The 15,467-nt window shown below is 41.7% G+C and overlaps 1 protein-coding gene across 1 annotated transcript; it reads left to right on the top strand.

The window, feature by feature from the left end:
- Positions 1 to 62: 62 nt before the first annotated feature.
- On the top strand, positions 63 to 12,777 carry adm2a (adrenomedullin 2a). The gene is made up of 3 exons (XM_046072382.1): positions 63 to 151; positions 524 to 829; positions 8,877 to 12,777. Exons 2-3 carry the CDS (start codon positions 729 to 731, stop codon positions 9,277 to 9,279), a joined length of 504 nt encoding a protein of 167 aa, XP_045928338.1. The 5' UTR covers positions 63 to 151; positions 524 to 728; the 3' UTR covers positions 9,280 to 12,777.
- Positions 12,778 to 15,467: the final 2,690 nt, after the last annotated feature.

The following is a 15,467-nucleotide window of genomic DNA, read 5'->3' as shown; positions in this document are numbered from 1 at the left end:
CTCCGCCCACTCAGTATTTAAACCCACAATGTTACCAGGCGCTCAGCTTCACACTGGAGAACTTGATCTTGACCAACACGTTTGGTTTCATGGGAAAAACCCCCCAGCACAACTAAGTAAGCCCAGATTCTGCGACAAAAATACCAAGAAGGTAAGACTTCTCTTTACTTATGTTATGACTAGGTTTATTCATAAAATGTAACAGCTTATAAAAGTATTTGCATAATGGATTGAGGTTGCATACTTTGGCATTTTCTTTAGAAGAATGTAAAGTCTTCCTCTGGTGCATACTTTTAGTGTTATAAAGCTTATAAAGAGGTTTATAAGCAGACGTTTTGATGAAGATGAAGATGATGAAGCTGGGGATATTTTAATCCATAAAGTGTGGTTGGGAAGTTTCTCATCAAGTGAAGGGTCTAAATGAATGAAATGAGAGTAAAATCATGAGACGCACTTTCACCGGCTCTCTTTTCTGTTAGTTTGATCCATTGATCATTTAGTATTACTTTTGCTTTCTCCAAAGGTTTATCTACACTCCCCACTGCCAAGCGTGGATATCTGAAGCCAACATCCAGCTTTTGGGAGCATTTTTTTCAGTTTTTCCTTAATATTTATTTTTTATTTTTGCCTATTTATTTTTTTCCCACCCTTGGGATTTAAACTTTGCCCGGTCCGTGTGGTCGCGCCCTCCTTCCCAGAGAGGGCGTAAAGTGAAAGTTGACCCGGAGATGAGGTCCCTTCTCCCGCTCACTGTGTATTGCATCAGCCTGGTTTCCCTCCAGCAGCTGCTGGCTTTACCGGCTGAGGAGCGTCCCAGCAGCAGCAGCAGGTAGGACACGCGAATTATTTGGTTCCTCCTTTATCAAGCATTACATACCTCCTGGCTTCTGATTGGCTGAATCGCACTTTTAAAGCATATCACGCACCTGGAGCCGCATTACAGTTAATTAATATATTATTGCGTCTGGTTTGCGCCATGCACCTGACCAGTTTGCCCTGCTTGGTTCGGGGTGAAAGCGCAATGTTATATTCATTAGCAAATGTATATTAGCTATAATGACGTCATTAGATGTTAAATGATGTGTTGAATGTGTTTTTTATAAATGACAATAGCCTATTAAAACACTACAAAGCGTTTTTCATATATTTTCCAGTGGACGCAGAACTAACGACTGAAAACAAATGAAGCCTAACAATAGCATTCCTAAAGGTGCCACCTTTCCTCTAACTTATTGTTTGAGATTATTATTTGTTCACTTTATTCAGCTGCTGGAACTGCAACTTGCAGGCTGGATCATTTGGCCCGTAGCCTGTGTAATAAACCCCACCAGGTTTACTGCGTGTAAAAGGGAAAGTGTTGTATTGTTGTGTCGCGCAGATAGTGCACACCAGAATGCAAGGTCTCTGCCGTGAACACTTTCTCTCTCCTTGAGATAAGCCCTGCGGGAGAGCAGATCAGCTGTTGAACATGTGGCAGTGTGAGGCATTTCAAATTCAAAGAAATCAGAACTTTTTAAAACATTAAAAAGTTGTGAAACAGACGAAAATCCATTTGATTTATATAACATTATAACAGCCTTTGTGTAACAGTGGCATGTTTGGTGACTTTAATGTTTTATAGTTTTATTTCCTATGGTAGGTTATCGCTCTTGTTAGTAAAGTAGGCTGTTAGTAAATGACCATGATGTGAGTTTAAACCATAGACTGTATATAAAAACGTTAAAAGGCGTAATTTGCCCTGCATTCCACATCTAACTGTAGATCTAGGTAGGTAGGTTTATTGTCACAATATAACAAGCTATAGAGTGAAATTGAGTTTTGTATCTCTGCCCTGAACCTTTGTAGATCTACAGTTGATGTGACTGTGCAAGTCAGTTTATTGACATCACTGTTGATCAGTTAATCTGCATTCTCTGTGTTAGTTTTCTTATTCTCAGAAGGAGGAGTCTGTGCTTCTTGTCTGCTTCTTCTTCTTCTTCTTCTTTCTCCACCACTTGATCCCAACAGCCCTCATGAGTAACTATTTTCAGTAGAAGCTTTGTTTGGTTTAATCTCCCTGTGATTCTGTATGGAAAACTCTTATGTCTGAGGTGTGAAACCCAGTTTCTCTCTGTGAATAGCGCCGCCAGAAATACCAGCATGGACCATTGTAAGATCTTGTTAGGCACTGCGTGGCACCTGTACTTTTCCACCTCTTAAGTGGCAGAACTTTTAATCGCAAAAGCCCCACAAAAACCATTAGGCGACAGTACAACAACAAGCAGTTTGATTACTTACAGTCCAACACACATACAGTGCAGTCTACTCATTTTGATGTGTGAGGGAGGCCTGCCAATGAGGCAATACTTGTATGGAGTTGTGTTGTTGAGGAGTAGTGACAAATTTGGAATCGGTGTGTGAATGCCCCCTCCTGGTGGATTGTGGATCCACAGCTGCTGACCCAATGTCAACACTGGGAGGGAGGGAGCCTCAATGATGGGATGTGGAGGGCCTGAATAAAGGCAATGGCATGGAGTCCCTGAAGACCTATATGAATTTCCTTTACAATCCATCTTGTCTATGCAACATCTTCAAGTTGTGACTGATCAAAGAGCAGAAGCCCATTTCAGCAATCTGCTAATGTCGACCTGTAGGAATAGAAATGGAAATTGTATCCATAATTTGCAAGTGACAGTCACAGTGAACCGGGACACTGGCACCATTTGTGATCTGCATGCAGGCAGAGCTCGCAAATTGCTTTTGTGACATGGGTCCCAGGGACATTGTGGTGGTCAGGGACGGACTGGCACATAATTCAGGCCGGGGATATGACTCCACCCCCAGGCCAAACCACCAGACCGCTAATTTTGTGGACCAACCCTATTTGTTGACGTAACGGGTACCGAACCAGGTATAGTCTTTGCCACTATGTTCATCTGCAGACATTTGGTACCATTTGTGATTTGGGATCATTAAAGTAGCCTAGGTGAACACTAAGTTTACAAGGTAGCCTGTGATATGGCTATGGGTGCACCCTCAAAACTCCAGAGAAATAGGCCACACTAATCCTAGCACAGCCTCGGCTTCACTTTTAAAGAATAGAATGAGATAAAGGCCTACAGAGTTTGTTCAAATGTTGAAACTTTATCTTTATTACAAGCATCAATCATATCAAAAGTATCAAAAAACCTCACACACAGTGTAACACAAATGCTAAAACACGTGTACAGTGAATATAGAAACATGTAGAGAGAGAGGGGTATGACATACAATAAGGGTCCCGGGAGTCACATAACCATTATGTGGTATGCATCTTGACCATTAGGCTACTGACTGGGGCTCCCCTCTTGTTGGTGTTTCTGATGATAAAAGTGTGAAATATTTTCAGTAGCTCTGCTTGATAACACAGTAGTAAAGGAATATAATTTAATTAATTTGATGTGGCAGGAGGAGAGGTTTGTCAATAAGAAAACACATTCCAAATGAATGAAAAAAAATCTTACGGATTTCTTAATGATTCTCTTTCTCCTCAATAAAACCATCATTCACAATCATCAGGTAAAATACAAAAAAAAATTACCCACGTTCAGTGAAGTGTCAGATGCTACAGCGAGGCAGGAGTGAAGGGGGTTGAAAGAAAAGCAAGGAAGCACTTAACATCTAATACTGGTAATGTAACAGTGTAAGAAGATCTGGGAGTGACATTTTCCTTCCGCCATCTCTTGCTTGTGTGTGTGTCAAAGTGTGTGAATGGTGAACACCTGCTGTTGAAGCCGGACTGAAATAAAGGGAGGCTCCTGTATCCTCTGTGTGTGTGTGTGTGTGTGTGTGTGTGCTGCTCCGGCCTCCTTCACTGCACCTGCCCAGCGCTGTAAACCCCTGTAAACCCCGCAGTAAAATGTAATCTAATGCAGAGTAATGTTCAAAATGACGAGAATTGCAATGCGAATACCTTTATCTGCCTATCTTCATTAGAGTAGGGTAATTTGATGTTGATGATCACAGGCTATACAAATATATTTCACTCTGACAAGATAGTGATGGATTTCCCTTCCCCGTCAATTTTCCTGCAGCTGTGGCTTAGAGGTAGAACGGGTGGCCCGCTAATTGGAAGATCTAGCTCCCCCCCGGCTGGGAGAAGCCAGGGATCAGCCAGAGATTAGCTTCTGAAACCCAAATGGCTCTCAAAGGTTGTGCCATCGGTGTGTGAATGATTAGTTTCTTTCTGATGAGCAGTTGGCAACCTTCATGGAAGCACCTGCCATCGCTTGAATGGGGTGAATGTTACATGTAGTTCCATTTACCATTTCACACTTCTCCAGTAAATGTCCTGTCTGTCTTTTACTAGGCAGTTATTTCTCCCTCTTAACAACGTAGAGCACATCCTGTTCTGTTACCATCAAATGCTGACAGCATGATAATAACAGACTACTCCCACTTGGACGCTATAACAATGCCTGACGGGCGCTTTCTAAACAAGGAGAAATTGCATGTTCCTGAGATCACACGCAACACATACCCTATATTGTCGTTTTAGATAACGTCTTGTGTAAGGAAAAATAGCCAGCGTTCTGCAGCCAAACAACAAGTTAAATATGGCCTTGGCATCGAAGCGGCTTAGCAGTACAGATTCCAGAAGTGGGAAATAGCTCAGTGCTTCGAGACGGAGGACATGCAAAGCTGATTTGCGGTTTCTTACATCAGCACATTCTGCCTCTGCTCCAGTTGGACCGGGGTACGATGACACGACAAATCGGTCTCTTATGGACGCAAGTTTGTCCAAACTTTTTCAAGGTCAAATAAAGTCATGTTTTCCCCCGAACGATTTGTAAAATCATTAACCCCGTCTTGTCAGCATACATTTGAGCAGCGAGGGGTTCAGACTTCCAACGTAGATACTCTTAACCTAATATTTACCTGAGAAACTGACTGAATTCATCTCACACAGGGTGGCTTCCTGCCTTGTTGATGTTTGTTGAACATGCGGTCGGCTTTGGTTCCTTCCTCTTGATTTGCTATCTAAATTCTGACATGTTTACGCCTTATCAAGGGACAGCAAGAACATTACTCTCTGTATAGCTATCTCAGAAAACTACTTTTATGCTTGTAGAATGATTGAAACCAGGATTGCCTCTGCTGTAAATCATCTCAAGAGAAGCCCCTTCTCATATGTCTTCTTTAATTCATAGCATGTTGTGAACTGGAATTTTGGCTAGAGATGTACGGTTTAAATATCAGTGGTATGGCTCCATGGGGGTCAGTCTGACCAATCCCAGGCCATGAATTGAATAGAGTGAGGAGGAACTGCGACCAGGCAGGCAAGGAATTCCACTGTGGATTAATGGCTAAGACTTAAATTCCACCCTCCACATCCTTAAAGAGCAGGTTTCTACTAAACACAGAAAGCCACGCCATTGCGGAGGCATTAATGTATACTACACGTACACACACACACACACACACACACACACACACACGTATATATATAACAAAGGCGGCTTCTAAGCAGAGAGAAAACCTGCTGGGATGTTGTGACTGCAGATGTTTTGTCTACTCGCATCGCAATGATGTGGTTTCAGAGCAGACATATATTTTTTAACTTGGCATCCTGTCCATCTGTGTAATTTACTGGCTGTACTGCAAGCTTGATGTCCAGTTCAGTTCGGATGAAGTAAGTCACATCCCACTAAGGAGATTATGAAAGCAGAACTGCTCCTGAACAAGTAGGACCAGTGTTTCCTGTGACATGAATCACCTTTCCTTTATTTTTGTCCCGCTTCTTATTACTACAATCTCCCCAGTGTTACCTAGTTGGAGATTACAAATGAATGTTCCCGCCCACTTCATGCAGTGATCATTTCTCTCACTTTCCATGTCCACAACAGAGCGCAACACTGTGAAAGCCTTCCAGGAGAGACTTCTGAAAATACGAGCCAATATGCCCGTCTTCAAACTTTTACCGCAAAAAAGACTCCAGCTTTGTTTCCTCGCCTCGTCAGCAATGCTGTGAGGTTAATACAGAAGAAAAACCAAACAAGGCAGCACAAGGAATCGGTTTGGCCTTTTGTCGAACTGTATAATCCTTAAAAAAAATCATCTTTAGTCAAAAGGAATTTTAGATTTAAAGCTCTTACGCTGAGACCATGCAAGGCATCGAAAGCACATCGGGCTGACGAATTAAAGACAAAGTAGCTCAGTCGAGCTGTGGGATTACGCTCCGAATAGCCAAATTAGCCTGTCTTGTGAGATCAAATGTGACAAAGTGAAAGAGTTCTACAAGATTCTTTTAACGTCTGGAAGAAAAAGCATGGCAGTTCAAAGTCTTTATGAAGAGGATGCACCTTGAGCTGCTTCTTGGGCAGGCTGACTCAGGGCTTGGCCTTGGCTTTGTCCTCCATTATGCATACTTCACACAGCCATTAACATAAAATATGATATGATAGATGATGTCTTTACTCGCCATTTGGTTTCCAGTGAATTGGAGGATAAAATGTAGACCTGCAAAATCCAATACTGCACGGGGGTTGAAAGGTTTGTGTTAGAATGGTGTAAAATAGTTGTTAGGGAGAACAAGCATTGAGATGAAGCTTGTTCTCAGCAGCTCTCCAGAGTGATGGTGAGCTGAACAAAACGCAGACCTCATTCCTGTGCACTTATGTGTTAGTCTTCTTCTCAAACAAAACAATTAGCTAAGTGCACCATGTTTACCAGGTACTCAGGTACTCTAACCAGTCTGTTTTCTACAGGCTTTAAAACTAATCTCATATGCTGTATAAACAAAGCTAGATTACCAAAAGTGGGCAAATGACCCAGGGTTCCAGACCCTGTGGGGCCCAAAGGCTCCAGCTTTGTTGTCTGGCAATTTGTGTGTGGTCATTTATTTCATTCCAGATTTGATTGTTAATCAAATGCTCCTCAAAGCACCTTATAAACTGAAATGAAAGAGGCCATTCTCTTTACAGGGACACAGTACTTTAGACAGGATCACTTTTGTTCTTACTTTCAACTTTTGACCTCCAGGATCCAAAATGCAACAAAGGAGGAGTCATCAACACCACAGATTACAGTTCTGTCTTGTGTAGAAGAATAAAGTCAGAATAGGAATCACATAAAGCCACCAACTTTAAATCGTCTAAGTTTAAAAACTGTGAAAACACTATGCAAATACAATAAATATACATACTGTATACAGTTTGTTGTTTATCTTGTTACAACAACTGTAACAAAGAAGGAAGAATTTGGTGCTGAGCCACCGCTGCTGCCTTGTGACTTATGTGAATAGCTGTCCTGTGCGGTCAAATGCAGCTTTACTCTGCAGACCAGGTGGGTGTAACTTGGTGATGTGGCACCATGGCACACCGAGGCTGTCCTGGAAATAGGGCTCGCCTCCGTCTGTGGCTTGGTGTACTATTTATTCAGCCACTGCCACTGTTAGACAGCAGGTCGACTGCAGGCTAAGACTTGCCAGCAGAGAGTCAGCAGCTGAACTGGTTGAATTAACCGAAAGCTTCACTTTTCACAGGGGAATCTCAAACCCACCGCAACACAGACTTTAAGAGCAGCAGTCTGCTGTGATGTCTCACATCTCAACCTCTCACCCTGAGTAAGCACCCAGTGTTCTCGGTGCAATAACACAAGTCAGCATTTCACAAGTGGAACGCACTTTTTATAATTAGATCAACCCTGGCTTCTGCCTCTCAAACATAGGAGATAGTGCCAAACCTGATTCAGTGGAAGATTTTTTCCTTTGACTCAGAAAAGCAAATGGAAGATATATTTGGTTAAACCTCATTAAAAGCTATTGCGAACACTGAACATTTTCATCCTATTTATCCACCGGCTGCCAGGTGCAACAGCACTGTCCTATTTACTTCTCCTCGACCTTCGCCGGTGGTGATGGGTTAACACACTGTGCTGTACAAACACAGTGATGACAGTTCAGTTAGGAGCTGCAGGTTCAAGTTGTGAGAAGTGACTGTCTTTGTCAAACAATGAACATATGGCGAGTGTTTGCCGAACGGCCTGTACCCACTGGTCCACTACACTGCAGACGCTGTCCATCTTAACTTATCTTCTCATTTAGTCTGACATGCAGTCTCAGAGAGTTTTTTGTAAAACTCTAGTTAAGGGATAGTTTTGCTAGTCAGGTTTTACTTCTCTACCCCTGTACAATAGAGGTAAATGGATTTTCAGATGTGATGTAATCTAACTAATCAGTTTTGTTTCTCAACTGAGATTTGAATGAGCCCATCAGCAGCAGTGAGACATGGCTGGCCAGGCTAAATCTCCCAAAGCTACCGCTCACACCCAGCTGGGTGTTAAAATGCAGCAAGGTTTTGATTGTATAATGTAATAAGCGAGGCAGGCTCAGAGCACATGTTGTTTTAGGCAGTGCATTAAGAGATGAGCAAGGTGTACACATGGGTGGTTGCCATGCTGTGTCCAGACAGGCAAAAAAGATTTGTTTACTAAAGCTGCTTTGTACGAATAATCAGATTTCTGCATTACCTGTGCCCTTACAACATTAGTTGTTATAGTAACAATGCTGGCAGGTGCATGCATGACTAAAGTTTTTTTTTTAACTAAATGTTTTGGGTTAGATAGGAATGGCAAAGTTGGTTGGCCAATCCACCACTTTGGTCCAGACTGAAATATCTAAACAACTACTGAATGGCCATGGAATTTTGTACCGACTCATGGTCCTCAAAGGATGAATTGTACTGACTTTGCTGATTCTCCTTCTTTTCCTCTCTGTTGTTTCTGTTGAAACATGTTACACGAAATACTGTATATATATCAATATTTCAGTCAGACATGCAGTTTTGACGTGGTTCAGTCCCAATGAATCTATGATACTCACACACCAAGTTTTCACCTAATTTCTCTTTTCTCCTCAGGTTGGACCTCCTCAACAAACTCATCCACCAGAGAGAGGATAAAACCTCAGCGCTAGGAAGCCAGACACATGTCGTCCCCTTTTCAGCCCTAAGCCAATCCCCAAAATGGCTGAGACATCAACCAGCTTCAGGAGTGAGAATGGCCTCGCCAAGCCTGGCGTGGGCACGACCCACTGAGGCTTCGCAGATCGAGCAGAGGGTGCTGAGAACTCGGCGCCATGCCCACTCGGGGTCGCGAAATGGTCACCACTACCCCCACCATGCCCAGCTGATGAGAGTGGGTTGTGTCCTGGGAACCTGCCAAGTCCAGAATCTCAGCCACCGGCTCTATCAGCTCATTGGTCAGAGCGGCAGAGAGGACTCATCCCCCATCAACCCCAGGAGCCCCTATAGTTATGGATGAGTTATTTGAAACCCCCAAACACCCACAGCAAGTCTGTTTATATCTCCATCTATTTATCTCTTAATCTATTACTGGTAGTTTTTGCATTAGAGTTTGATGTAGTCCATAACTTTTGTTTATCTATCTCAAAATGCCAATTATACTCCTCATAAATGACTGCTGTGCCTCTATTTTTTGTGCTGATTGATGGATTTGAGGTTTCAGATTAAATATCATGACTGACCGAATCATCTTTGAAACCCCCAATTCTCCCACCATTCTTTTGCCTTTTGAAGTCCGTTCAAGTCTTGTCAAAGTCTTTTTTGCTACGCCCTCCTGAATTCTCAGAAGAAGCCAGGAGGCTTCAGTCTGACATCTTAATCCTGTTAATGTAAGAATGAATGCTTGTCCTCAACACCATCCGGTGGCCTAGTCCTGTCTGCCAAATGACCTCCCCACTGGTGGCTATCCCGGGGCTCATTGATCAAACACTTAAGCTCCTAATGTGGATTTCAACCTGCACTCAGAGCCGGAGCCCTGTCAAAACCAATGTCTTCCCAAAGACCTCGTAAATGACCCAACAAACCCTTTTACCTCTTTTTTTGTGCCCCCCCCCCCCCCCCTTTTGTCAACTTTGGAACTCCCAGGTCATTTCACATCTGCATATGCAATTTCAATATGAAGACTAACATCTCCGGAGTATTCCATGAGCTTTCAGTTGAACTGGGAATACGTCACTCAGCAGGACTTTGTGTTACAGGACCACAGATTACTTTTGAAACCAGCCACAGCACTTGGGTTACACCAGAGTTTAAGAGCATTCCAGGTTAGGACTGAACCACATGAAATCCACGCTTAAAATGAAAAAGAAGAGGGTCAGTATCGTGTGCCTTTGAAGGAATCTGCACAGAAACTGACTTCCCGAAGGATCAGTTTCAATGTTGCATTATAGTGGCCTGTGCACAGTAGGTGGTAAAGTGAACCTTGGAGCCAGGATCAAAGCTCCGTCACACCACTGCTGGCATTTTCCCCACCAGAGGCCAAGTCTGAAATATTAGCCCTTTCACGTGATTCATAAGTTCCCCTTGCAAGTCAGGACTTTGGGTTGACAGCGGTTTAATAAACCTGACCTAATCACTTCAGTCATATGCACTGCCACAGCGGGGGAGGGGGGGCCCTGAGCCTCCCATGGTCTGCACACTCAACAATAAATATAAAGAGCATGTGGCTTCCACACATATTCACACATGCAGCCTTGAAGTTTGCAGATATTAAAGGGGACAGTTCAACACGAATGCACCCCTAACAATTTTCCTTACTTATTGCAGCATATTTTAGGCATTTTCCAGAGTAAACCAAATTGTTATTCCTGGAAAGAAATGTGGCAGTGGAATTATATTAATATATATAAAAATAAAAAATTCCAATTACATCTTACACGTTGGCAAATTCATTGGCGTCTGTTGGCAGCATAGACTGTATATAAAGATGGACGACATGACAGCTCCTAAAATGAAGCCAAACCTCCTGATAGCTGGCTGCAGTACACGTCAACCCAAATACATTTTCCCCAAAGATGGTTTTTGTCATTTTAGGTAGTTCTTATCATGCTGTTGTTTGCGGTACTTTTTTTGTTAAGTTTGGTTTGAATTAGAACTGTGATGCAATAAAAAGGTGTATTCAGGTCATGACAACTAAACCCTGTTCGCGAGTCGGCCGGGTAGATGGACCTTGTTACCGCACCTCCGACCCCGATCTCTAATGCGCAGACTCTAGCTCCAAATTATGTCACCAGTGCAAGATGGCAGCGCCTGCATCCGGGGTATTTTGGCTTCATTTTTTTTTTTACAGTGCGAAGAAATGGAGACGTGGATCTTTATATACAATCCATGGTTGGCAGTCACTGGCAACTTGTTCACATGTAGTTTTTTGAACGGGTTTAAATTAGTCCCGAGGCGATGTCTAAACGCTCTACTGTTACATTGTGGCTTTCTAATGAGAGACCACAGCAACCAAAATGTTAGGTGTATGAGTGCCCAATTTTAAATATGTACACAAAATAGAGTAGCACCATCAAAATACATGCCCTGACGGGTTTTTTCTCTCTATATATGTCCGTCTCTGAAATGGTGGGCGGATGATGGTCTGAGAATAAATGAGGTCAAGCTAAACTTGTCAAGCATGCAACAATGACAGGCCTTAGCGTTTCCAAAAAATGCAACTATACCTATAAAACCCACATTTTTGTCAGAAACACCCAACACTATGAAACACCCAACCGCTGCAGACAGTGATTTGAAAAACATGAAAGTTTGGTATTCCTAAGAGCATTAGTTTAAACTCACCAAACGCCTGGCAATACTTGACAAATCGAATGACTTTACAGTGTGTGATCTACATCATCTAATAATGTTTTCTTTTATATCTTCATCTGTGCCTTCTGATATTACTTTGTATCTTAGGGTTAATTCTTTTTCATCAACACTCTCATCCCAAATCTGGCTCCCTTTTTGTCTGTAATCATGGGAGCCTGGAGGTCACAGGGTAATAATGAGTGATTCTTTAGTCTTAAATCTAATCTGTTCAAAGGCTTGCTGAGGTCAAACATGCCATTCTCTCTGCTGTAATGGAGCTAATCAATGTCTCGTGACAGATCATTAAAAGGCTTTTGAAATGCTCTAACACCCTCGTGGATTTCTCTACTTTTTAAAATGTAGTAGTTCACACACACACACACACACACACACACACACACGATGTGTACGTGTGCGCGCATGTTTGAGCTGCTGTACGTAGCTTTTCAGGACAACTATCTCCTATGTTTGATCTGTGCTCTGGAGCATTGTGCTCCCAGTCTGTTTTTCTGCAGTGTGTTTTTGTGACGTCAGACGTTGCATCACGTTGAGTTGTGTGAGCAAACTGTGCAAGACCAGTGATACCTCCCCACGGAAACATCTAGAGCTTTCATGCCACTCTATTGCAAAGAAGAATACAGAGTTCGTGTGTAAAACATTTCTGTTGGTTTTGTTAGAAAACAGTCGATCCAGGTAGATCAGTTTGTAGGTTTGTTTTTGCTGAAGTTCCATTTGAAGATCACGTGATCTCCTTTAGGGTCACAGGAAAGCACTTTAATGCGAACACGTTTGTTGATAGTTTCTTGAATTTCACTCATTGTGATGAACTTGTGAAAGTTGGACGAGGTTCCTCTTGTAAATGTTGCATTTGAAATTGTCTGGGAATGAGTTTGAAGATGTCAATACACGCCATGTGGCGTCAGGATGAATGTGAACGTCTGTGTCTGCCTGTGAATATATATATATATATATTTAGACAAACTATTTAAAAAAAGTTATGTATTTAAGTTATCTTTGTATGTTAATATATGTATGTCACCAAAGACTGTCTCATCCTTTTCACTGCTCCTTTAACATGACCTTAGGAAAGGAGAGTCTTAACTGTAGTTAAAATGTTACTATTTGACAATGTCCTTCCCTCTGTAAAATAAAGAACTATACTGTAGAGTGATGGAGTATGGAGTATGATTTAAGAGTGTGTATGCGTGCATTCCCAAAGGACTTAAAGGTCTACACAACAGAATCACATGCATTGGTGTCATTTACACTGGGGTCCCCACCACCTTTTGAAATGGCTGATGTTGTACCCATGCCTTTTGGAAAGCATTTGTTAAAAATGTTCTAGAAAAAAACTTGAACCAAGAAATGTTAAATGACAAATGAAAATGCTTTGAGAAAGGTTTGTTTACTCAGTAGGAAAACCTTCAATGCAATGTAAATATAGGAGAAACATCTGTGTCACTTAAGCTAAAAAAAGCTACTGATTACTGCATTATATTCTAATCTATATTTTTTTCTGAATTCTCACCTGCCACCTTAATTTCGTGTTTCCCTCAATATAAATAAAGACATTTCCTCCATAAATTGGTAGAAAATGTCTCCAGAATGCAGGAAATGAAATGTCTAATGCTTAAAATTTTGCTTTTTTCCCCCTAAACGGTATTCAAATATTTTTGTCTTGTTGTCATGATCCCAATCTTGTGCAGTGTCACATCTCGTGGGCTAAGTGTTTCAACACCCCTAATCCGAGCCCTTAAATGTCCCCACCACTTTTCAGCACAAAGTGATCACATGACAGTTTGAAAACTTGAAATGCCCCTGGGAATGGTTAAAAATATTCACCAAAAAATTCCAAAATATGTTCTTCAGTATATTATGTTTAAACTCTTTCAAATCACTTCCATCCTCCTTCATGTTATTATGCCCTCGGCCAAACTGTTCTGACCCAATAATCCCCCCAAAAAAAGAAAAGTCAATGATTACAAGTAATGGCATTATAGACTCTTATGGGGGTCAGGGGACAATGTGAATGAAACATCGGAAAAAATAATCAGGACATGAGCTGACAGCAGCTACGTTAGAGATAAAGTTCATATGATTGGAGTTAATAAGTGACAGGATTTTTGGTCAACAGCAGACAAGCTACTGGTTCATTTCACATCTGGTAGAGAGGATAGAAGGAGAGATGGAGGACAAGGGGAGAAAGGAGGAGAAAGGATTTAAGAACTCATGTTTTCACTTGCTCATTTTTACAACCTAAAATAACAGCAAAGAGAATTTTGAACACATTTCTTGGAGGCAAAAACACGGTGGGAGCAGAAGCTTGAGCTGCCCATTGAAATCCACATGTTCCACTTATTTACCATTAAGTTCTCCTTAAGAGGCTTCAACATTAACAGTAGCTAACTCATACTTTCCACAGTGATTGACTTCATCACATGCCAGTGCTCTGTTTGTTCCAGTACTTCACTTAAACTATACAGGTGACAAATGAAAGGAAAAACCAGCAAACATCACATTAACAAAATCTACATGTCCTGTGTATAATTTTCCTTAAAATTCAGCCTGACGTGCAGTGTTTTGGAAACTCAGGGATCGTGCCGGGTATATAAAAATAAAGTCGTGTGGGTTTGACTTTATACCGTGAGCTTGGTAAAAAACATTAAAGCTTGGTGTTTTGACCCAGACGGCCATACTTTTGGCTCAGTATGTGTGGGTACATGGTGGCGTTGCGCATGCTCCTCCACTGAACATGGAGACAGGAACTGATGTCAACCATCCATCACACTCCAGGTAAGACAGTCAGCAAGCCAAAAATGTCGAAGTAACAGAGCAATGCTGGGATTAGTAACTCCAATGTACTGAATTTTTAATTGTAATGCCTTACACTACTTGTTACTGAAAATAGTAATGATATTACTCTAGCAGGTTACTTAGCCAGGCGTTACTGCCCAACTGTAAGTTAGTTAGCTTACAAGATGTCCAAATTCAAACTTCAAAAGTATAAAGACCAGATAATAATGTTGAGGCACACAGATGTCAATTAGTGTAAAAACAAGAAGTATATCTTCTGTACTGTACACATTGATTCATCTCCTTTAAATGAGACCTATTATACAGGTTTTCCAGTCCTATATTATAGTTCTTTAACTCCTGTATGGCAGCTTTGCATGATTCAAAGTTCAATAAATCATTCTGTCTTATACTGACTCATGTAGGCCTTCATTTCAAGCTCTGTCTGAAACAAGCTGTAGATGCTCCTGTCTCTTTATAGTGAGTTTCAGCTCATTGTTCGGTCCACAACTTCACTGTTTTGGTAAACGCTTACCGCTCTCATGGCGTTGTTTTTGGCCGCAGCATGCAGTTGTTTTTAGTGAAAAACTGTACTGTACGTTACATTTACATTACATTTAGTCATTACGCAGACGCTTTTATCCAAAGCGACTTATAATTGCTACACCTCTGGAGCAACTAGGGGTGAATTATCTTGCTCAGGGACACATTGGTGGATGTGTCACAGTGGGGAGTTCCTCAGCACATTACTTGCTCAGCACTAAACAGCAGATAGACACCAGCTCTGGCTATCTCAGGCTCCAGTGACTACATTATGAGCATAGTTTTTATTTCGTCTTTGATGTCCCCCAACTTTATGGAAGTGCATTTCTAGGGGGCAGAGAAATTTTATCTGAACCACAATACTGCCTTTTGCACCCTCAAGATGGTTTTATGTATATATATGTTCTCAAGTTTTTAAAACTTACCTGCACAAATTAGAAACACACATTTCTTGTCTGTGTTTAAATCCGTCCCGAGCCTTTCTGTTATCACTTCGCTCTCACGTTTTATCATTGAGTA

Source organism: Micropterus dolomieu, linkage group LG16 (genome assembly GCF_021292245.1).
Source record: "Micropterus dolomieu isolate WLL.071019.BEF.003 ecotype Adirondacks linkage group LG16, ASM2129224v1, whole genome shotgun sequence".
In the NCBI taxonomy this organism is placed as follows: Eukaryota; Metazoa; Chordata; class Actinopteri; order Centrarchiformes; family Centrarchidae; genus Micropterus; species Micropterus dolomieu.
Note: the sequence above shows the minus strand (reverse complement) of the source record. Positions and strands in the feature narration are given on the sequence as shown.

What these genes read in the sequence shown, in the direction of transcription:
- adm2a (XM_046072382.1), top strand. Translation starts at nt 729, where the DNA reads ATGAGGTCCCTTCTCCCGCTCACTGTGTATTGCATCAGCCTGGTTTCC. An exon ending in CGTCCCAGCAGCAGCAGCAG is followed by an intron (nt 830 to 8,876) that starts GTAGGACACGCG and finishes TTTTCTCCTCAG; the next exon opens with GTTGGACCTCCTCAACAAAC.